Consider the following 22805-nt stretch of genomic DNA (forward strand, 5'->3'; position numbering starts at 1 on the left):
GGATCACTGGAGCGTTTATGAATAATGGTCCTCCGCAGCAGGCCCACAGGTAAAGAGTCATTCAATTATTCAAATTATCTTTATACTGTCTGTATTAAGAAAAAATCCCATCTTTACTGAACTTTTAGTAACCATTTTTCTTTGAGTCGTTTGAAAATAGAATATAGCTAAGTTTTTAAATGATCATACTATATTTGCATAATGTTGTGTCAGACAGTGTTAAGAAGCCAAATATTTGTGTATCATGAATACAAATTGAGAATGTGTATAGGCCTTTTATGGAGTTTGTAATTTGGATTTGTAACCATGAGGATATCTTGTGTATCGTGGAATGCAGCAGGGCAGATGTAGGAAATCTTCACATCTGCTCAGGGTTGTGTTTACGTTTCCCCCATGACTGTTTACGTGGAGATTCAAGCAAGAAATACCTTATCTACTGCAATAAATACATACTTTTTTACAGCAAATTGTCACTTAACAGCAGGACACTTGGAATTAATTTCATTTTTCAAATTGTTACAAAAATTATATATTGTACTATGGCAATTGCACGTGAAATATTATTTTAGGTGAGCATCAAGTCAAATGTCATTATATAAGCCCACTGATTAATTCCAGATATGAGGATAATGACATTTTATTTCCTTCTATTCTTGTGACCTAAGCTCCACAGCCGTTAAGAGCCTCTGGTGGTATGCAGGATCCTATATTTGGATTCATTTAGTTACATTTTATCCAAGTTTTTTCTTATGTCTAGCTGGGAGCTTGTGGTATTTGAAAAGCCAAATATTTTCTTACGTGATACTTGCTTTGAAAATTTTGCGGACCACTGCCAAGAACACGAACGCCACATTACAACTTATAACTTGAGGACCATCTGAAAACCTTGTGCTGCTGCTGTTTGTTTGCTTTCTCTTTTCCTCTGCGACTCATCTCTAGCCTCACTTCCTGTCTTATCCTTTCTGGTTTTGTCCATGGGAAACAAACTTCAGAGATCAACAGTGTAGCCTTTTCTCCCACTCTTTATGTTTCCAAGCCAAATCGTCTTCTGGGATTTCTTCTGAGATAGCTCAAAAGACGGATTGTTGCTCCTCTGTGACACCACTGGTCCAGAGCAGCAAGTTTTAAAAAGTACTTTCTGATGCTTTGCCACGTGTCGTTTCCTGTGTCTGCTCATTGGCTTAACACTTCTGCTTTTTAACACCTGCTTTCTCCATAACATCTTCTCATCATCCGGTGTGGTCCAAAATATCCTCCCCTAATGCTGGGAGTGAAAACACCAAAATCTTGGCACGTCCGAATTTCAACTCCATATGAAAATAACACTAATTTAAAATAGATGGTACTTTTAAAAATGTTATGTGGCAGAGAAGTAATATAATCTTTGTGGATTGCCACCTCTGCATAATGAAAGGAACCACCAAGAGCAAATAGTCAATGCAGTGATTTACAGGCTGTGTTGATAACATGTCCCCCTGTAACTTGTAATTCTGCACCGGGACAGGGAGGAGAAGGGGCTGGGTGGGAGGACAGTGTGGAGCTCAAAGGGGATTGCTGTGAATGAAAAAAGCGAGACTCAAGACGTAAACATTATGTGGATACTGCTCTTTGGATCAGAACAAACCGATGAGATTCTTAATTTCAGTCTTTAAACAATGGTAAGTGTTGCATGGCTCACGGGCACGACCAAACATACATACAAATCATGGAATGTTCAAACTACCAATTGATGCACTTTTATCAACCTTTTTTGCAAAGCTTAAAATAAACTTCACCTTCTTTGGTCAAACTTAAACCACATTTATTCATAGGAAGGGATTTCGCTTTAAAAGTAGCAGCCCAGACTGTGCGGCTGGTGGTGTCTATTTTCAGCCGCTCATGGCAACTCCGAAGGGCAATACTGTCCCCATAATGACAGAGTACAGACCAAGGCCCTACATTTGCAGGCTTTAAAACTATTCTCCAGCCATGGGCGTGGACCTCACTGCAGGGGCTTGTGGGGGCAGAAACATATGTGCAAGAGCCTAGTATGTACTGCATGAGTCAGTCTCCCTGCCCACCCTTTGGTCCTGTGTCTGGGCGTAAAGGGGCCAGTGTTGACAGGCCGTGGGCTGACAAAGGGGACGTATCTGCAGCGTGTCAGTGGGTCTTCTCAGGGCTTTCACACACTGCTCCTGATTGTTGCTGCGGCCGGCTTCGTCTGTGAGGTGACATCAGAGAGACAGAGAGAGAACGCCCTGTTGTCTCCGGCAGCCGGGGCTAATCTGGGACTATAGCAGCTGTGGATGGGGTTTTGCCTAATTTTAATACATCACTGATGACAGCACTGGGCCGTGAAGAGGTTACACATTTTGTTTTGTCGGTCATGTGGTTTGTGTGTTTGTGAATGAAGTGGAGTTTAATTGCAGATCATAATAGAGACAAAAGCACTGTGTAAGTAACCGGTGCTGAATAAAGACAATAGTTTTAGAACTTAAATGTATACGTTTTCTTCCAAATAATTGTCACTTTTGTATTATTTTTAAGACGAGAAACAAGCCAAACTTCTAAGTCACAACCCTAAACCTATTTCTATTGCCTTATTATTCTAAACCCGCCGCTTCCAAAGTTTCTAAATGATATGCATTTTGAAACACATGCTCATTGCACTTGTGTAGACAAAACAAGATGTTGTGTCTCCTTTTTCCTGGAATGCTGCAGCGATATCCCCAAACACCATGAGGGCCATGGTGAAAGAGCAATCACTTTAAGATAAACAAGATAGTGAATCACTTTACAGTTTATATGTCCTTCTTCTTCTTCTTCTAAATTCTTTGTTGTGTTGATACCCATAATGTATCTATCTGTGCCTGTGATAGGTATAGAATGACTCATCAAAACTATCCCAGTTCTCATGAGCACATGGGAAACAGATAAACAGTATAAAACTCACAAATGTATATTAGGTGCAAAAACACAATTCTCCTCTCTACACGGTCTCCTCCAGTATATACAGTATACTAACCTTTCTTTAATGGAGGGTTGAATTAATACCAGCTTCCTCATGGGTCATATCTGCGGTGTTCTGGGGAAACAATGACCCACTATAATCATCGGGTCACATGGGTTTTTAACTAGGCCAGAAAGATTTCTAAGGAAAGCACTGTTCCTATTGTTGTACAACTGGAGTAGCACAGTCCCATTGCTCCCATTCATCATGACTCCTCTCATACTATGTGTCTATGTGTGTCTTTGCTCAGGATTTTCATGTGTCGGATCAGTGTGAGAGTCCAGACGACATGGAACAAATGAAGAGCAGACATCTGGATGCTGCCAGACAGACTCATCAGGTTCTAGAGGTGGATTTTGACTTAAACTCTGGGTCGGGAAGGAACTACAAACATATTTATTCAGGCTGTCTCAACTGTTGTATTACCTTAAACATATGGCATACAGTAGCTTAATTGTGTAGCCTTCATTAGTGTCTATGTTATGGTCACACTTGTTTTGCTCTGGTCCTGGTTTAAGATCTGTGTAATCCTGGTGTAAAGTTGGTTTGTTCTTGTGCTGCTGCTGGTTTTGTCCCGGTCTAGTCCAAATTTAGTTTGGGGTTTGATTAGTTTAACTTAATTTTGATATGGTGTGTGTGCATGTGTGAACCTACCCTCTAGTCTATGTAGTTCTTTTATGTGCTGTATAGAAAATGTAGAGCTTAAAGCATTGTGATGAGCTCTGCACCCAGAAGGCAATGGCAAAGTAAACAAAGAGACTGTACATTAAAGTCTAGGCTAGTCTACACCGAAAATTGCATAGCTGTGACAAGATGTTTTCATTTTTTATAATAACAGGGTGATCATAAATTGACATGTGTATACTACTATATGTATGTGTATTTGTTTCTCCAGAGCACCCCTTTGGAGCTGATTGAGACAAGCAAGTCCCTAAAAGTACAAGCAGAGCGCCCTCACCTGGTTAGTTTGGGAAGTGGGCGCTTGAGCACAGCCATCACTCTGCTTCCTCTGCCTCCAGGTAAACTTGAGTCACCTTCTAACTTCATTAAACACGTGTAGAACAACATCGTCTACATTTCTGTTAATCAAATACATTACATCAGCAGCTAAAGTTCTGTGAAATGCAAATGCAACCAGACCAAATGTTACCACCCACAAGTCACCTGGCGAAATAAAAGAACGTGTTATTTAGCTTGAATGAGTGTGTTAATGATATCATGACTTGACACGTTCCCCGTTAAAGCACCTGCTGGCCTTGACCCGCTCCTGCTGCTCCTGATGCAGACTGAGCGCGCTCATGAGGCGGCGGCTTTGAACTTCAGCCTAAAATACTCTCCTGAAGTATTCACGGGACCAGGCGCGTCTCCAGTGACACGAAATGTTTTCATGTTGTTCCAGGCAGAACCACGTTGGGCTGCGGGGTCACAGATATCCATTTGCAGGGTCCCGGGATCACGCCTCAGCACTGCTACATCGAGAACCAGGGCGGCGCCATCACGTTGTACCCGTGTGGACACCAGTGCTCTGTGGACGGCCTCCGCGTCACCAGCCCCTTCCGCCTCACGCAAGGTGCAGGACGTCTACACCACCCGGGGGCTTTTCATCATCTTATTTACTTTTTTCTCATGTATTTATTAGAATAGTCTTTTATCATTTGTGAAACATTGTTTGTCCGGGGTAGAAGGAGTAAAATGAAGATTTGGTAGTAGTAGTAGTAGTAGTAGTAGTAGTAGTAGTTGTAGTAGTTGTAGTAGTAGTAGTAGTAGTAGTAGTAGTAGTAGTTGTAGTAGTAGTAGTAGTTGTTGTAGTAGTAGTATTTGTAGTAGTTGTAGTTGTAGTAGTTGTTGTAGTAGTAGTAGTTGTAGTAGTAGTAGTAGTTGTAGTAGTTGTAGTAGTAGTTGTTTTAGTAGTAGTAGTAGTAGTAGTAGTAGTAGTAGTAGTAGTTGTAGTAGTAGTAGTAGTTGTTGTAGTAGTAGTATTTGTAGTAGTTGTAGTTGTAGTAGTTGTTGTAGTAGTAGTTGTAGTAGTAGTTGTTGTAGTAGTAGTAGTAGTAGTAGTAGTTGTAGTAGTTGTAGTAGTAGTTGTTTTAGTAGTAGTAGTAGTAGTAGTAGTAGTTGTAGTAGTTGTAGTAGTAGTAGTAGTAGTAGTAGTAGTTGTTGTAGTAGTAGTAGTAGTTGTTGTAGTAGTAGTATTTGTAGTAGTTGTAGTTGTAGTAGTTGTTGTAGTAGTAGTTGTTTTAGTAGTAGTAGTTGTAGTAGTAGTAGTAGTAGTAGTTGTAGTTGTAGTAGTAGTAGTTTGTAGTAGTAGTTGTAGTAGCAGTAGTAGTAGTAGTTGTAGTAGTAGTAGTTGTTGTAGTAGTAGTAGTTGTTGTAGTAGTAGTAGTTGTTTTAGTAGTAGTTGTAGTAGTAGTAGTTGTTGTAGTAGTAGTTGTAGTAGTTGTAGTAGTAGTTGTTTTAGTAGTTGTAGTAGTAGTAGTAGTTGTAGTAGTAGTAGTAGTAGTAGTTGTAGTAGTAGTAGTAGTAGTTGTTGTTGTAGTAGTAGTAGTAGTAGTAGTAGTTGTAGTAGTAGTAGTTGTTGTAGTAGTAGTAGTTGTAGTAGTTGTAGTTGTTGTTGTAGTAGTAGTAGTATTAGTAGTAGTAGTAGTAGTAGTAACAGAAGAAGTAGTTTTGGTGTTTAAAGATGTGTAAAAATAGTTTTTCAGTGAATGAATGCACTGAATTATTTGGAAATGGAAATAAAGTATTACTTTTACTGTAAAAGAGAGTACAACATAGGCTACTATTAGCAACATTTTTTCTTATTTTCAACTTACTATAGGCCTATGTGATAACAAGTTTTGAGAGAACTGGACTTTGAATCAAATTTAATGCAATACATGTTTGTAGAGGTCAGATAATAACAGCAGTCGCCTCGCAGGGCTTCTGAAAAGTTTGGAAAATCAAGCAATAGTCATTCGGTGGTCAATAGTAGAGAAGCTGATTAACCAATGTTCACAGAAAATAAGCAAATGGATAACTGTCCCAGAGCGTCCCCTGTCCTTAGACCCTCCTTCTTGACAAGTAAAAACGACATAATGATTTAGTCATTCTGAACCATTCTCCTGCCTTTACCATTAGATTCAATGTGCAAAATATTTGAATAATATAATACATTGCGCTTATTTAACATTTAAAAAAGATCATTTGAATGTGTAAAACTGTTAATGAGAAGGCACAAACAGCCTGAGATTCCTGCAGTGTTTTTTGGAGGCACCGCCCCCCTCGGACCCCTCTCCGTGGGACCTGGGCCAACCGCTCCTCTGGACTGTCATCTGAATGTGAGCAATCAGCCAGAGTGAGGAGGGCACTGTAGAGGCAGCTGCTCCGGGATATGAATGCTTCGAGTCAGCTTTATTTAATACACATTGTATAGGACCCCGAGGAGTTGTTTTCATTCACTTTTGATGTTGACGATGAGAAACCTGTTTGGATATTTGACTGTTAGTTTGATGGTAAGATGTGATTGCAGTAGACTTACATTTACATACGTCACTACAGTTACTTTCTTTTGACATAAATCGGTTGTCTTATAAATGTTTGTGTCTATGCTTTGTTTCACTTCAACAGGGTGCATGTTGTGTTTTGGTCAGTCTGCTTTTTTCCGTTTCAACCATCCTGAGGAGGCTTTGAGGATGAAGAGCATGCTGCCAGGGAGCCAAGTGTTGACCATGACCAAGGCCAATAATACAGGTAAATATTTACACTATTATTTAAAATGTACTCAACGGTTTATTGGGGAATTCATGTGATTTATATAAACTACAACAATCTGCAACACATGCCATTCTGTCCTTTTTATCATAGACTGACGTCGGTGTGTGGCACTTCTCTAAAGGATGCCAAAATAGCTTGCTCTAAACTAATTATCTCTGGCCCACTAATCCACTTATCACTTTGTGTGACCTCATTGTTAAATAGTATTATTTTGTGACTAAGGGGCTCCTGGGGCCTTGTGTTGTTAAGATGGTATTTAAAATCCCTTTTCCTCTGACCTTAACGGTTTGGCTTGTGCCGTGTGGGCTGTATAGTATAATATGGCACCACACCCAGCCTTCTGTGTATGGCCCACTCCTTCCTGTCCAGGCCCTGATTTCATCTGCTCTCAATGAGGTACAGTTCAGGGTGATGCCTTTATATTTAGCTGTTCCAGATCGCTGTGGGATTACAACACAACTGAGGAGCGAATCATTCCAACCACTGAGCTTTATATATGTGCATTTTACAAGTTTATATGCAGTCCTCAGTTCACTTGTGTTTCACAACTGAAGATGTGTAAAATAGTAACATTATGCATATATTATTCCCCTGCTCTATATAAAGTGTCTTTCACTTTCTTCAGTCAGACACATATTAAATGTATTTGCCTATATGTCAGCCTTTAATAGAAATTAAGAAGTTTATTTTATTGTAATTTCTGGTATATATATGAGCATTTAGTACTCACGGTTGTCTTGAGTGTGTGTGTATGTGTATGTGTATGTGTGTGTGTGTGTGTGTTGTTACAACTGTCTTGCAAAGCATGTCAGTTATTTATTTCACAGGAATGCTCAAGTGGTCTTGTTTTGTTTTGCTCTTGTTTCTACAGAGTCGCACAGTATCACAAATGGAAACCACCAAAGTTTCAAAACCAACAACTTCAAAATAAACAACTTATCAAAAACCTTTCCAGACTCTCTATTCCAGTTGGATAAATCAGCCAAACAAAGTGCTCAGAGCTCTAATGTTGCATTTCAGAATGGAAAAAATGATACTCCAGAAGAGTCCATCTATGAAAATGTTGGCAGCTTTTTGTGTCAGAATGACGGGAACAAGACCCCGCCAGTGCCTCCTCGTATGCCCACTTTACACCAGCCGCCTGTCCCTCATCCACGAGCCTTCCTCTTAAACACTGGTGTGCAGAGGCCACAGGACAGCCCAAAGCTTCTCAGAAACACAAGGGAAGACGTGTCACCAAGTCCTACACCAAACAAAAGGTCTGTCCAAATCCTGGATAACATGACACAAAGATCACCCTCTGTCAATCTGCCCCTTTCAGCTCCGACTGGCCCCCAACCACAGACTCTTCAGAAGAGACCCCCCAGCCCCAATCACACTGACCCCCTTCAGCACAGACTAAAGGCCCCAGAGACCTCCCCATCCACAAGCCGCCCCCCTATCAGCCCCCACACGTCCAGAAGAGGGACGGCTTCACCTCTCTCAACCACACCAACACTGGGGAGTCCACAGGGCCAACGCAAACTCACAACGTCTTCAAAGGTAGAAGCCATGAGGACACTGTATGGACAGAGTCAATCACCTGTCCCAGGGCAGGATAAGGAGACCGGGACCAGACATCCGAGGCAAAACTCTGCGAGATCTTCTCCTCTAGCTAGCCCTCAAAACCAAAGGAAAACCTCTGCCATGAAGTTATGCAGCAACAAGGAATCTACTTTTACAAAGCCATATACAAGAGAACGTAAAAACAGCATATCTGAGATCAGTGACAATGAGGAGGAGCTCATGGAATACCACCGCCACCAGAGAGAGGAGCGACTGCGCGAGCAGGAGATGGAGAAACTGGTGAGTACGGTACTGAACACACATCAGTTTTACTTGTGAAGCAGTTGGAGTGTTGGCAGAGCAGACAACATGTCTGCATTGAGATATCTTGTCTGACGCTGTTGGCACAGAGCCACAGCTCATCTCCCAGAGCATTACTGGCATCGTAGTCCCTGTGGCCTGACTGACACAGGGTGTACATTCTTCAGCACATCTTAGGCTCCACAGCACAGGGACATGCTGGCTCTGATCCAACACTATATTTACCAAAAAACAGCTTGTACTTAGTACTTTCACTGTGCAGCGGGCTAAACCACAGAGAGCTTTTCTTTGATGTTTTATTATGCTTGTTTTGGAAATATGATTTATCTAGTTCCAGCTCACACCTCCAACTGCCCATAACCCCCAAAGCAGCTGAGTGTACTGCAGGGAAGGGGCGGGACTATTCCCACCAACAAACACCAACAAACTATTTCAGGAGCCAAAAGGTTTCTAGTAAATACTAGACAATGTGTGTGTCACCCACTAATGATTTGTGCTGTCCATACTCATTCACGAGCCGATTCTACACATTTTAGATTAGTTACAGCATTTTTCTTTCTTCTTTCGTCCGTCACATTAAAATAGTGTTGTTGTGTTTTTATTAACAATGTACAAGCTAACCATTATACAGAGCTGTATGTGTAATATTAAATTAGCGTATTTCTCACAGATCAAATGGACAAACACAGGATATCCTTAGTCAAATGAAAGTTGTAAAAACAATGCTATGTATGTCACATTTTAGACTTCCTATAAGTGATCTGTTCTTCTGTATCTACCTCTGTATCTACCTGCGTTGCGCCAATGAAATTTCCCCATGTGGGACAATAAAGGATTATCTTATCTTATCTTTAGGACTATTGGCTAATGTTATGTAACCCAATTGAGATGCGTATAAATTAAACAATACTTTCAGTTTTACAAATTGCTTTGTTTACACAATGATTATGAAGGATTTACAAGTGAGAAATTGGTTATGTTCAATTCATGCTGTGGTTTATTGGCGCGATCTGATTTAAACCCAAGACAAACAAACAAACCAATAAATAAAAACAACAATAGAGATCCAACATATCATCTGAAAGAATTGTTCATCTTATGAGATTGTTAATTATCTCTTTCACTGGATCCACAGTTTTCATTGTTTGGCTGAATCTGTAAACATGTTTTACTGTCACGAGTTTCCACCCCAGAGAAAAGGAAATTGTTAATTTATTTAGTTTATAATTTAGTGGAAAATAGCAGATTTTTTTCGTGTAATCGTCTTCAGTTCTATTTCATTCTTGGCTCTCTGATACCACATTTTCAATTTAAAAGGACCTTCTCCAGAACAGATGACATGTACATTGGCTTTCACAATCTCAGGTTTCACTTGTCAGTGTTCGTCTCTGTGGGACAGCTGCCTAAACGGCCCAATGTCACACAAGGACAGCCATAGCTCATATGCGGCTTGAAAGATCTATAACAAATATGTCTCTAGGAGCGGCAGAGACTGGATGCCATCCTAAATCTGTGTGCTGAGTACAACCAGGAAGACGGGGCTCTGGACCTGGACACAATGGTTAGGACGGGGCTGTTGGGGGGCACAGCAGGGAGGATACCACATGCAGAAGTGGACGAGAGCAGCCAAAGAGAGGAGTCCAGCAGTACAGAGAGTACACACCAGGAGGTAACACTTCACACGCACATGTTAAGAGATTTGTTTGTTTGTTTGTTATTCAAAACGTACTCCGTGTCCCCCGCAGTGTGCAGAGCTTTTGGCTGGTCAAGAGAAGAAGTACCTGGAGAATGAGAGGAGCAGGATTTTAGCACGAGTAGATGAACTGAAGCTAATAGTCAGTGAACTAGAGCAGCAGCTAACAGAGACCAAACATGAGGTCCGCTCTCATATACAACACAAGACTGTTCTAGTGTTTGATTGTAATGGCTCACAGATATATGTGAATGCACAGGTGGAGATGGAGCAGGCCCTGCTCCAGGCCGAGCGGCAGGCTGAGCAGGAGCAGGTGGAGGCTGAACACAAAGTCATTGCTCATTTGCAGCTCAAACTCAGTCAGCTGGACAAGACCACCCAGAATGAGAAGGACAAGGTACGGAGCCCTGAGAAAACAGAATACTTTCAGGGTATTTGTGTCTGATGGTGAATGCATAAACATTATACAGCAATACTCACCTACTGATCAATTAGGTTTTATAGACACAATATGCAAATACTTTAGATACAGACATTTTTATTATTCATGCTAATTTTGTACATTTTCTCAAAGATCAGAGGTCTGTTTTTTTACACTGAAATTATGTACAATTTGCATGTCTGAAAGTAACCAATAATACATTAATTATGCTTTTTATCTTTTAATCCATCCCTTTGTTTAACATATTACCCCCCTGACTAACTTCATTTAACATACTGTTATATGTCCAAGCCTTGGCTCCTCCTTTTTTGATTTGTTTTTGTTCCCCTGCCTTGTTTGTGTGTTGAATGCGGACCGGTGTGTTTCTGTTTTTAGGGGAGGGCTAAAGTGTCGGCCGTGCGGGAGGCCCTGGAAAAGCAGAGGAATGAGTACAATGAACTGAAGAGGCAGTTTGATAAGGGTCCCTTGCCTCTAAAGGGGCAGATTCAGGAGCAGCTCAGCAGGGTCAGTGTTCTCACACAGCCCACTGGCTGGCAACAGTGAGTTATAAAATAGTAGTAAAATAGTGGCAAAGTATAGCAGTAGATTTCTTTCTCTAAACTCTTCACAGCTGAAACAAAAGCTTGTGTATTAACTATGGGGGTGAATTTGGTAAATGGTAGCCAGTAGATTTAGTATGTCCCAACAAATATTGTAGCTCTATGTTGCTCTGTTGAGTAATAAACCACTCCCTAATTTAAAAACACATAACGCTATTAACCCAAGTTTGACCATGCATGCTTTTCACTGTTCAGTTCTAAACAAATGTGTGTGTGTTTGTGGTATGTTGTGGAGCCGATGTCTTAGTTGACCGTAACATTACTGTGTGTGGGGCAGAAGGCAGAGGCACTGGATTGTGGGACCAAACAGTTTGAGGAGCTGGAGTTCTGTCAGCTTGAGCAGGAGAGCGGTCTGGACGAGAGGAAAGAGTCTCGGAGCTCACAACTCCTACAAGAGAAGGCTGACCATCACTGCAGCATGGCCCAGAGAAAGGTCAGACTAACATAAATGTGCTCACAAGATCATAACAAGCTAATGATGCTGAGCCTTTTTAGGAGAAAGTCGCAGCCCTCGAAGCTCACGTGAATCAGCTGGGACTCCAGGCAGTTCAAGAATGTGAGAGGATTGTGAGAGAACGAACTGTGAACCTGCATCTGCTGCAAAAGGTTGCTTAGACAGTTTATGCCATTGTGAGCTTAATGCTGGTGTGTTTATAACGATAATGTGATGCCTCTGGGTTGTTTTAGGAGCAGGACCGGCTGTGTGCTTTGGAAAGGAGTTATCAAAAATTTACCGGGAAGAACTTTCCAACACCCATCGGCAACATCAAAGAAGTGAGTAAAGTAGTGTTTTAGTGCCAATATGTGCTTCACACATATTATATATATTATATATATTATGTGTATATTGTACACACACTTTTTAATCTTTTTAACCTGGATAAACCTTTTTAAACAGGATTTTCTTCACATCAGCGAATCAGATCTTGTTTTGTTGGATGGTGCTTCTTGTAGCTCATGTCCCTCTTCTTCCTCCTTGTCCTCCTGTAACCCTTCTCCTGAGCTCTGTACTGATCCTTTTCCCGTTAGGCTTCAAGAGGTAAATGTAACAAAGACTATCTGTATTACTGACTAAATTCATAAATCCTGTCTCATAATAGGTTGCATCACATTTTTATAAACTAACAATGTTTTTTTGCAGTGTGTGTTGATCTGTGTACAGTGTTGGGAAGTACATATGTAAATACACACAGAAATGACATATTCAGAATACTAATTCAGAGTAACTGTGCAGTTACTCTTTCATTTGGTGGTATTCACAATAAATTTGCTTTAGTGCAATGTAAAGAATAAATCACTGTATTTGATCGTGTAATTTAGGGTTCAAAGTGTATGGAATTAGTTAGACATGTCTCGTTTTTACATTATAATCTATAATATAATGTATGTACAGTGCTCTGATAGGACTATGTTACAACGTACATTTTAATGCAGGTATTGAGTATCTTGTACCTAAATACGTTTACAAGTATTCTTCCCATCACTGTCTGTGTTTACTATATCATCTTCGGGGGTTGTAATGTCTTGTTTTGGCCACAAACTAGGAGTACCTCAGGCTTTCTGATGTCTTTAAGATGTATGGAAGTGCCTTCATGCAAGCTCCTTCCTCTCCTGCCACTCTGCAATGCTTGTCTATCGCTTTGCCCAGTGAGGTACAAACTCTATGGTTCACTGGTTTAAATGACTCAAGCTGGTCGATAACATCTCTTCTTTTCTCTTCTGTGCTCCTTGTGTCTCGGCTGCAGGAGTACATCACTGTCAGTCAGCTAAGTCAGATCTTTGGGCTGCAAAGACTCGATCACTTTCCCTCAAACTCTCTCGCATCATTCCAGCTCGCCTCTTCTGAATCTACTTTCACCTGTCACACAAACAAATCCGCTCCATCCTCCTTTCTGTCTGTCCAGGTTTGTCCAGCTGTTATAAAGATTGTATTTGCCTCTAACATCAAGCGCTGTGATGATAAATGGCTGTTTCGCTGTTGCTTCACTGCTGTGTATGGCTTAATGCTCCTTGTCACTGTAGAGTCAGCCTGAACTGCAGCCTATTAACCTTGAGCGCTGGTACCAGGACATCATGGCTGCGGGAGAGCCCCAACCCTGTCCGCCCCCGCTGCCCGCCAAGTCTCTCTCTGCACGCAAACATGCACAGGTAAATCCTGCTACTCCTGAGGTCAAAAGCTCCAGAAACAATGGAGTGGATGGAGCTGTGTGTCTATCCATGACAAGTGGACCCTCTAGTGCTCTCAAAGCAGACGAGGAGAGTGTAATGTGGTGTTTGTTTTATGTAATAGCACAATGGATCAGTGTATATTTTTTGACATAAGATTTTGCTAGACTAGATTATCTGAGTCCTTTTTTACAGTTGTTAAAATCGAAATCCGAAGATGAGGTTGCACAAGTCACATCGAGTTCTCAAAGCAACGGTGGAACTTCGAATGAAAAAAGGGCCAAGGTGGGAACAACTATTTTACATTTTAATTTATATTATGTATCCAAAATACAGTTTATTCTACTATTTTGCAGGATTTCCAGTTGGTTTTGAGAGACCTCCCGAATTCCTTAGACACAGAGTCCAGGAAATATTTGGCTCTTCAGAGCAAAGGTACGGTGTGTTTACACTTCTAAACATCAGAAGGTCTAACTGCGCTTGCCAATAGTTTGTGGATGAAGCTTTTGCAGAATGCACAGTCTTATCTGCCTCACAAGAGGGCACTGTGAGTCTGTGTAAGTTTTAATGACCTGTTTCCCTTGTCTAGACCCCTCTTCTTTAGTCCATCACTCCATTCTGCATCATCAGACGCCCCCTATTGGCAGCCAGGCGTTCGACACCCTGAGTCTGGGGAGCTCAGACAGTCTGGAGACCAGTGTGTCTGCTGGAAACTCTGCCTGTTCCCCGGAAAGGTGAGAGACTGGAAATGAGCAATTGTCTCTGTTTCCATGGGAACACTTAAGTCTGCCCTGCTTCCCTGGAGAAGGGTCACCCGCTTTGTTCCTCTGACAGCATGTTTGGTTTTATAGATGCTCACATGAGGAGGGTACACTAGCTGTTACCATGCCAACCCGTTTTAAGTGTCCCATCTGTGAAGTTAGACCTCCGAAAAGAGCGTGTGTCTACCTGAGCTTAGGGGGAAACTCCTGCTGTGCTCAGAAATGTTTGTTTGTCATCGTTGAAATGGTCACAAGCTGCTTTCTTTGTGTGCTGTCGTGGCAGCGCGCTCGAGGCCCAGCGGATCGAAGAGATGGAGAGGATGCTCAAGGAGGCGCAGCAGGAGAAGGCCCGGCTGATGGAGAACAGAGTGAGTCTAGAAATAAAAAGTCCTTAATCACTTCTGCTCAACAAATATTTTTTAATCAATCACATGCGCTGTTTCTGTACTCCCAAACACTTAATAACTTAACACGTAATAATCCCCTAGAATTGATTCTGCAATAATAAAAACGATACTGAAGCTCATCCTCGCTGCTAATGATTGTAGGGGTAATATTATTAAATAGAAGAAATACACATTATATTTTTTTAAAGAGAATAACAAATACATGTGTCAAAACTCATTCTACTGCATTCTACTTACAGTAACTTTAAATGTAAAACTTTTGAGTTGTATTATTTCTACAAGTGGAACCAAAGCTGGCAGGTATTAAGTCATACTGAATCACAGCCATCTTTTAAGTTGACATGTCTGAAAATAAATGTCTGAAAGCTGCAAAGGATCATTTTCATCAGCAAAGCTCACACGGCTCGCACAGACCACGGGGATATATTTTACAAAACCCTGGATTGGGACTCCAATTCTCCTGTGCCTCCTCTGACAGTCGTTTACTTTGTATTGCAATATTTGCCCACCATTAACATATTCCGCCTTTGCTCCTTGTTATTTGGTGTGCCTTTTCTTTCGGCGTGGCTGGTCCCAGGAGAGGGAGGTGCAGGCGCGGAGGCAGATCCTGGAGGAGGAGCGCAGGAGGCGGGAGGAGGCGGAGAGGACGCTGCAGGACGAGGCGGCCCACAGGAGGAGGATGGTGGAGGAGGAGGTGAAGATGAGAGAGAAGCACTTCTCTCAGGTCAGTGGAGCAGCGAGAGGAGACACATCAAAGGTATTCAGATCGCATAGAGCCAGAGTAAAGGGGGTATTTGTACACATCATTACAGCTTTAATCTCAACTGAGTGCATTTAATTGTTCTGAGACTGTTTACAAATCCTTTCAACACAACCACGTGGAACTGACTTAATTACACAATAAACCTTTACATTGAACAAATCACTACACTGCTATGATGGACATAAACAAAGAAAGATACTTGTTTAATTTGCATAATTGCACATACATTTGTAAAAAAAAAGTCTTCTATGTTTTGTCGAGATTTACAAAAGACTTATAATATTATAATAATATATATTTTAATTGTACCCTATTGTGGAAGAAAAAAATAATCATTTTTAGATTAAGGCCACACGTACTAAATTCTAAACGTATGTAAATTCTCTGTATGTTTTTTAATTCATTGGGAAAAGATCTGTCAATAGTTCCGTTGTAGAGACGTTCACCCTCTAGGGATGTCAACATTATTGTTTTAATTGATTCAGGTCAAAATATAAATGTAAAATATAATAATTGTGAACATTTTAGAATTCAAGCTACTGTCCAAAAAATACAAGTACTATCTTATCTGGCTATTTTTGACACATTAACTTCATTGAATAATTGTTAATCGTGGTGTTTTTTTCTCACAATAATTGTAACACTAAGATCTGACATCATTTCCCCCACCGACCTGGAAGTTGATAGTTTGATCCCAACTAAGGGCAAGACACTGACTGAATGATTGGGATTGTGGCTCATTATGGTTCATTATTGTAGTTACTCAACTTTCTGTGTTGTTCCCCCACAGGCCCGTCCCATGACACGCTACCTACCAAACCTGAAGGAAGAGTTTGACCTCCGCGCACACGTGGAGTCGTCCGGCCACAACATTGACACCTGCCCCTTCATCATTCTCACAGAGAAAATGTGCAAAGGTCATCTGGTCAAAATGGGCGGCAAAATCAAATCGTGGAAGAAACGCTGGTTTGTCTTTGACCGCATCAAGAGGAATTTCTGCTACTATGCCGGTAAGGATCTTTTATTCCGACAACTGCGCACACTTTACTTTAAGAGGATGGACAATGCTCACGGGTTATATGTGTTACATTTGATTTCAATTGAAACTGAAAGGCCTGAAGCACAAACCAGACACAGCATCAATAGATCGCTACAGTGGCGTGGAGTTTCAAGTTGAGTTAAGTGTCACCTTTGGGCTCTACATTGCTTCTTTCCCTTCGGCACCACAGAGCCTTTGAAAACGAAAAAAAACAAAACTCAATGGCGTTTCAAAGAGTTTTAGGGGACAATAACAAGACATAAAACTGCAAAATGCCCTGCAAAGCATTTATTTCTCAAGTTAAATCCACCTTTTAATCAAGTAGAGCAATTCTTCATCCAGATTTAGCACTTCGCAGCTCAACTGTCAATGGCCTTTGCATGTTCATTTGTTTGTTGTTATGTAATTCCTCCTAAGCAACGTTTTGTCTACAAGTCCACTTAATGTTAGGGTTATGCGACAGTTGGTTACAGTCGGATTGATACGATAACCTTTGATAATGAAATATAAGTTTTATTACTAGTCGTGAATGGCTCCGTTGACTTGACTAGCCTCTTCACCCCCTCACGCTTGACGATGATGATGGTGATGATGATGGTGATGAAACAAGATGCAAGTCTTTCTCTAAAAGTGTTTTTCTCGGGAAGGAGGCTAGCTTCTGGCTTGTTCGTGACTAATAAAACGAAACTCACATTTCAAAAGCATTTAACTCATTACTAAGCAGATTTGACATAGAGAAAGGAGGGACAGAAAAAAGACGGACTTGGTAAAAAAAAAAATTAAAAAATGTAATTTGCGTTTGAAAGATGAAAATAAATTATGTTCTGAAAAAGTACATCTTGTCTGGTTGGAGCCTAAAAGACTGATGCTTAGTCCAAGTTTGTTCTTGGTATCGTATGTTACGGCCATGGAAATGTTTTCAGTTTCAAAGTAAAACCTTCATTTGTTCCACTGTGACAACATCGCAACACTGAAATTTCCCTAAAGTACAAGAACAACAGAAAAATAAAAATATGCAGAAAAAAAATCAACATCTCAAACTGTTTATTGATATACTCAAGTCTAACAATTTAAATAGAATATTCAAATACACTTTTAAATATACTTTTAAAAATGTAAAGTATTCTTTGATTATTAAAATATAAACTGAATTACACTTTAAACATTTAAAGCATTCTTTGAATATTAAAAAATTATTTTGTGTAGATTCCCTTCATTTGGTTTGTGTACAAAATAGTACTGATTTTGTCTAATAGAAATTAATGAAAATAATATAGATTATTGCGAATGGTACTTAGTGAGAAAAGTTTGAAAACGACTGTCCTATAATATTTCCTCTCAAAGCCTTGCAACAACACGATGATTTCAAACTGCTCCAGGATATTTGATAAATGTAATCAAAGGACCAGATGCAAACTTTGACCTGGTTTCTACCTAAAGAAATACATTTCTCTTTTGTCTAATGTCTTCAGATCTCAAGGAATAGAACATGGCTCGTGGGAGAAAAGGCTAAAACACACAAGCAACTGCAACTGAGGAAAACAAGTCAGATTAATAAGATGTTTGAGACTTGGGGCGTCGCTTCAAATAGACCTTCACTTGTAATTAACCTGATACTGGCGGCTCATACCTATACACATACATATTCATAGTTTACAATGAGCTGGAGGGGATCTTTTCTCCTTTGTTCAACATCTGGATTCAAATTGGTCCTGAATTTTCTGGAGGACAGTTGCTCCACAAAGGAACACAAAAAAATCAGACCAGTCCAGGGAAAGATTTTTACTGCCACAATTTCTTGAAAATAACAAATTAACAATTAAACAAGGATTTCTCTATTCAAGATTTGTCAGTGCACTTTGTCACATGCATATATATATGTATAAATAAATATGTACATTAAAATGAAAAATAAATTCTAAATTATTTTTGTGTTTTCACTATTTTAAATTAAAATTTTAGTTTGATGTGCGTTTTCAATTGCCGGCCCGTTTTCATGTTCGCTTCTTGTAATGGCACGGTCTTGCATCAGTAGAAGACGTAATATTTTGTATCTTAATTTATTTTTTTACTCTTTCTCTTTTCTGCAGACAAGCACGAGACCAAGCTGAAAGGACTCATTTACTTCCAGGCTATTGAAGAGGTTTACTATGATCACTTGCGCAGTGCCTACAAGGTAAACAATACTCTTTTATCCTTTACAGTTGACTTCAGTCTGTGCGGCGGAGGGCCTAAGTTACTTTTGGAGCAAGAGGCATATTTTGAATCAAAGCATATGAGTAGCTCTGTTAACTGCAAAAATAAAATTGAATTGACAAAACACCAAACAGTTTTTTCTTAGTAATCGGTCAGTGATTAGAAAACTTTTCTAATACCAAATTCTGAGACGTTCAAAAAGTAGTAAGTATGTATTTTTTTTAAATCTCTAGATCTTTCTTCAATTGTCTGAGATTTTACAGACGACATTTCTATTATATATAATTTAGTTATTGTTTTAAAAAAATGTAGTTTGTTTTGGTTGTAGTTGTAGGAAAAGTATTCCTCTTCCAAAATTGCTGAATTTGACAGTCCCAAGTGACCTTGTGTATTTATCGACTATACATTTTGCTGTCGTGGCCAATTCAGTCTGTGTGAACAAAGGAAGCAACAAGTGCTACTCTTGTCTACTAAAGGCCCGTGTTTCTCTCCAGAGCCCAAACCCATGTTTGACCTTCTGTGTGAAGACCCACGACCGGCTCTACTACATGGTGGCCCCGTCCCCTGAGGCCATGCGCATCTGGATGGATGTCATAGTCACAGGCGCAGAGGGCTACACACAGTTTATGAGCTGAGCCAGAGAGACGGTTTGAGCCAGACACCTGCGGATGAAAACGGGCTTCAGCGCCAGAGGAGCTCAAGGTGAAACCAACTCAAGGATGGACATCTGAGGCTCACCAAAAAACGCCTGATGCTCTGCAGCAAATGAGGGCTTAGCGAGACAAAGGTGCTCTCTGAATAATGTATAAGTGTAAGTCCCTTCAGTGTGACCTGTCAATAGTCCAGAAACCAGAAGCTTCTGCTAAACTCACATTTTCAGGAAAAACAAGAAAACAAAGACTTTTACTTTACTTAATAGTATTTTGTTTACTGCTTTTGCATGTTGTTCAGAATGCATTTTTTATACTATTTTTACTTAAAGCCTATGTCTAACTGTAGGCAGAAATAACCGTATTTATTAAAATGTCACATGGTGCCAAATAGTTTATATTAACATTTGAATCCCTTTATATAGTTCATATTTAAGATTTTTTTACAGGCAAATAAAGCAGCTACACATGTCTGTATGAATATTAATATAAGCCACTTTTTTGTAAAGGTTTAAATAAATATATTACATATATTATAACAGTATTATAAACAACTATGTAATGACATACAAATTAAATGTCTAATTTGTGCTTTTGTATGTTTTTTTGACCTGATTACAAGTGTTAGATTCCTGATTAATGCTTCAAATGAACTGGGGAAAAAAGGAGATAATTACAAGCAAATAATAAGATCCATATGAAAGTGTAGGAGCTCCCTTCAGGAGCCGGCAGCTGGTGTGATTGATCACATTTTTGTCTCATTAACACTACATTGTCCTGCATGTATGTATATGTGCTCCTCATTCTCATTACAGACAACACGTCAGAAATAAAAGCAGCTATAAACATATCTCTAATTACATGCAACTTTACACGCATGATTCAATGAGGAGAAATCTGTCATCACACAAACATTTCCTGGGCAAAGAGCATGTAAGAGCAGAGATTTATTTTAAAATAAGCAGCTCATTTACATCTACAAAATGCAAAGCAGGCGCCTTCAAAGAAGATACAATTATTTTGACTAAAATATTTTTATATTTAACTGATACAAAACATTGATGCAGAACTAAACTGTCAATTTACTAGTTCAAATCAACAAATGTATTTTTTTTTATTTTGTAACATATTTCATTTCGAAAGCATTTCTTGCTAAGAAAATTTAAATTTTAAAAAGTTAACCAATTTTCAAAAGGTATTTTATTTTTTTCATTTTCAATCCTAATGTTAGGACTGTTTTGGACAACTGACTGACTCATTTAAAATAGTCAAGACGTTGTTTTGTTATACATTTTATCCATATTCTAATAATGAATTGTTATTAGGAGTTGTTATCCACACATTATTGGCAAACTGCTCCCTTTGTTTAGCTGTACGTGACATTTCCACATACACCTGTTACCTTAAAACCTAAATTGTTTTCCTCTTAATGTAACTCCGCCCGCACCACCAGACTCTCTCTCATTGACGGCATTGACGCTGTTTCTACAAGTCTGACCTTGAGAGAGATTTCATTGAGTAGCTCTGGGTCCGTCTCTAACACAGCGGGTGGAATAATAAACACATCTTTAAGAGACTGGTGTGTGCTCATTATGGCCGTGATGGGCGTAAGTGACACAGAGTGATATTGTAGATGAAATAATAACGAGCCACTGCTGATATCGGTCCCTCTCTCACTTTAACGCTCTCGTCCGCTCTCCCCAAGGCTTTGCTGCACAAATAAGACAGTCAGTCTGTAAATTAAAATAACCACACTTGAATTTGTCAGTATTAATAGGCTATATTAACCTTGTCTCAAAACAAGCCAGTTGGAAAATCTGATGTAATAAAGATATTGCTGCTCTTGGGGGTCAATTTGAGAGGAAGACCTGTCAAGACTCCCAAATATCCCTGGTTTGACTTGTGAAATTAATAATGTTCCATAGCCACATTTGAGTTCAGAGTAATTTAAGAGCTTAAAAGAGAGGGGGGGGGAAACTTGCACGCACACAGATAGACAGATGTGTAGCAGATGAAAGCAGCTTGTGCTAAACCCATCCAAAACACCAATCAAAGTTTCCTTCCTAATGTTTAATGCTTTGAACAAATTGCTGTTTTTGAAGGTAGTTTTAAATTACAGTCATACATTTTGGACATGGTATGGCTACACGAGTAGCTACTCATTCAAGTGAAGTAAAAGAAACATGTTTTTTTGAGAGCGTGGCAGCAACTTTATCACAAAAACATCCAGAGGGAGAATAAGTGTAACAGCACCAACACTGACCTATAATGAGACCCCAACAAAACACTGTCTGACAGGAAAAACACTTCATTCACTTCGCTTTGGTTTGCTCTGTGCAAATTCGGGTTTCATTATTTCAAGTGTCTTTTAGTTTGTGCTGTAAAAAAGATAATTCAAATATTTATTGGGAAAAGAAGTTAAAATGAGATCAGAAACATAATCTAAACATAATCTACTTCATCTAGAAGAAGCTTATTTCAAAGACAGAGTGGACAAAAGGAGACAGAACTACATGGAGCACACCCCAGGTCACTCCAGTAGGAAGTAGTCCCCTTGATTTTCAAAGGCTCCTAGATTTTAGTCACAAAGTTGTCAGATAATACATTTGGGAGCACATTATTATCATCCTATTGTTGTTACAACATAAAACATATTCTAGTTACATTGTGCCAGACTCTGTCACAACTTCAGGTGCGTTTACTGTCCCATTGACATCATTTTTATTATTACTATTATTTCTATATCCACAAAAACAACGCAAAATAGGACTGGGAATCAGAGTCCCTTACAATTTTATACAATACACAATTCAAGGCTTATAATAAGGCATTAATCAATGTATTTCACATAATATTCTGTAATATTCTACTTTTAAAGAATGAAATACATTGACCAAAGAAGTACTGTTTTTAAATATACAAAGTAAGTACAAAAAAACTTTTCTAGTTGTGGCATGTGTCAATAGACCTGACTGAGCCACAACACGTTTCAGCCTGCTGGCCTTCAGCAGGGACACAAACACAGTTATACATATAATATATTTTTACTAGGTTCCTTTTCTGCCTGGAAGTCCATGAAGCATTCTGTTTTAACCTTTGTTAGTTGTCTCATGAATCATCTTCAGAGAAGACCAGTAAATATAAATGTAATGAACAAAAACTAAAATCACTACATTTGTTTCTTTCATATAGCATCTGGTCCAGTTTTATTTGTGTGCAGCTCAGAGGTGACAGACGGGAGCCTCTGGGGTTTAATGACTTTGAGGCAGATAACACAGGCTGAGTGCTGAGAACGACAGTGACAAACCACGTGGGACCTGCTTTATCTGTAACACTTTGAAAAGCAACAACCGTGTCAACTTTAAGTGAGACACGGACAACATTTCAGATAAAAACAACTGACTTGGCAACAGCACTTTTACCAAGGCCCAATTACAGTATGTTGTCGTGTACTTAAGGGACAAACTCTTACTGATTTGGT

The 22805-nt window shown here is 39.7% G+C and overlaps 1 protein-coding gene across 10 annotated transcripts; it reads left to right on the plus strand.

The window, feature by feature from the left end:
• Positions 1-30: 30 nt before the first annotated feature.
• Positions 31-19891, plus strand: phldb1a (pleckstrin homology-like domain, family B, member 1a). Of its 10 annotated transcripts, XM_072446302.1 has the most exons (26): positions 2134-2341; positions 3240-3338; positions 3885-4008; positions 4389-4559; positions 6596-6718; positions 7614-8001; positions 8035-8587; positions 10089-10277; positions 10354-10485; positions 10561-10698; positions 11119-11247; positions 11620-11775; positions 11838-11948; positions 12030-12116; positions 12241-12381; positions 12887-12994; positions 13088-13246; positions 13365-13490; positions 13704-13793; positions 13865-13943; positions 14098-14242; positions 14553-14637; positions 15254-15433; positions 16230-16449; positions 18569-18654; positions 19169-19891. In XM_072446302.1, the coding sequence occupies exons 1-26, from the start codon at positions 2318-2320 to the stop codon at positions 19307-19309; spliced, it is 3984 nt and encodes a 1327-aa protein (XP_072302403.1). In that variant the 5' UTR covers positions 2134-2317; the 3' UTR covers positions 19310-19891. The 10 variants fall into 10 exon arrangements, with proteins under 10 accessions (XP_072302405.1, XP_072302401.1, XP_072302403.1 ...); XM_072446304.1 differs by lacking the exon at positions 2134-2341 and adding an exon at positions 31-49 and having other exon boundaries at positions 7614-8587; positions 19169-19890; XM_072446300.1 differs by lacking the exon at positions 2134-2341 and adding an exon at positions 1521-1658 and having other exon boundaries at positions 7614-8587; positions 19169-19890.
• Positions 19892-22805: the final 2914 nt, after the last annotated feature.

Source organism: Eucyclogobius newberryi, unplaced genomic scaffold (assembly GCF_026437365.1).
Source record: "Eucyclogobius newberryi isolate DKJ021-1_F unplaced genomic scaffold, fEucNew1.0.hap1 SCAF_15, whole genome shotgun sequence".
Taxonomy (NCBI): Eukaryota; Metazoa; Chordata; class Actinopteri; order Gobiiformes; family Gobiidae; genus Eucyclogobius; species Eucyclogobius newberryi.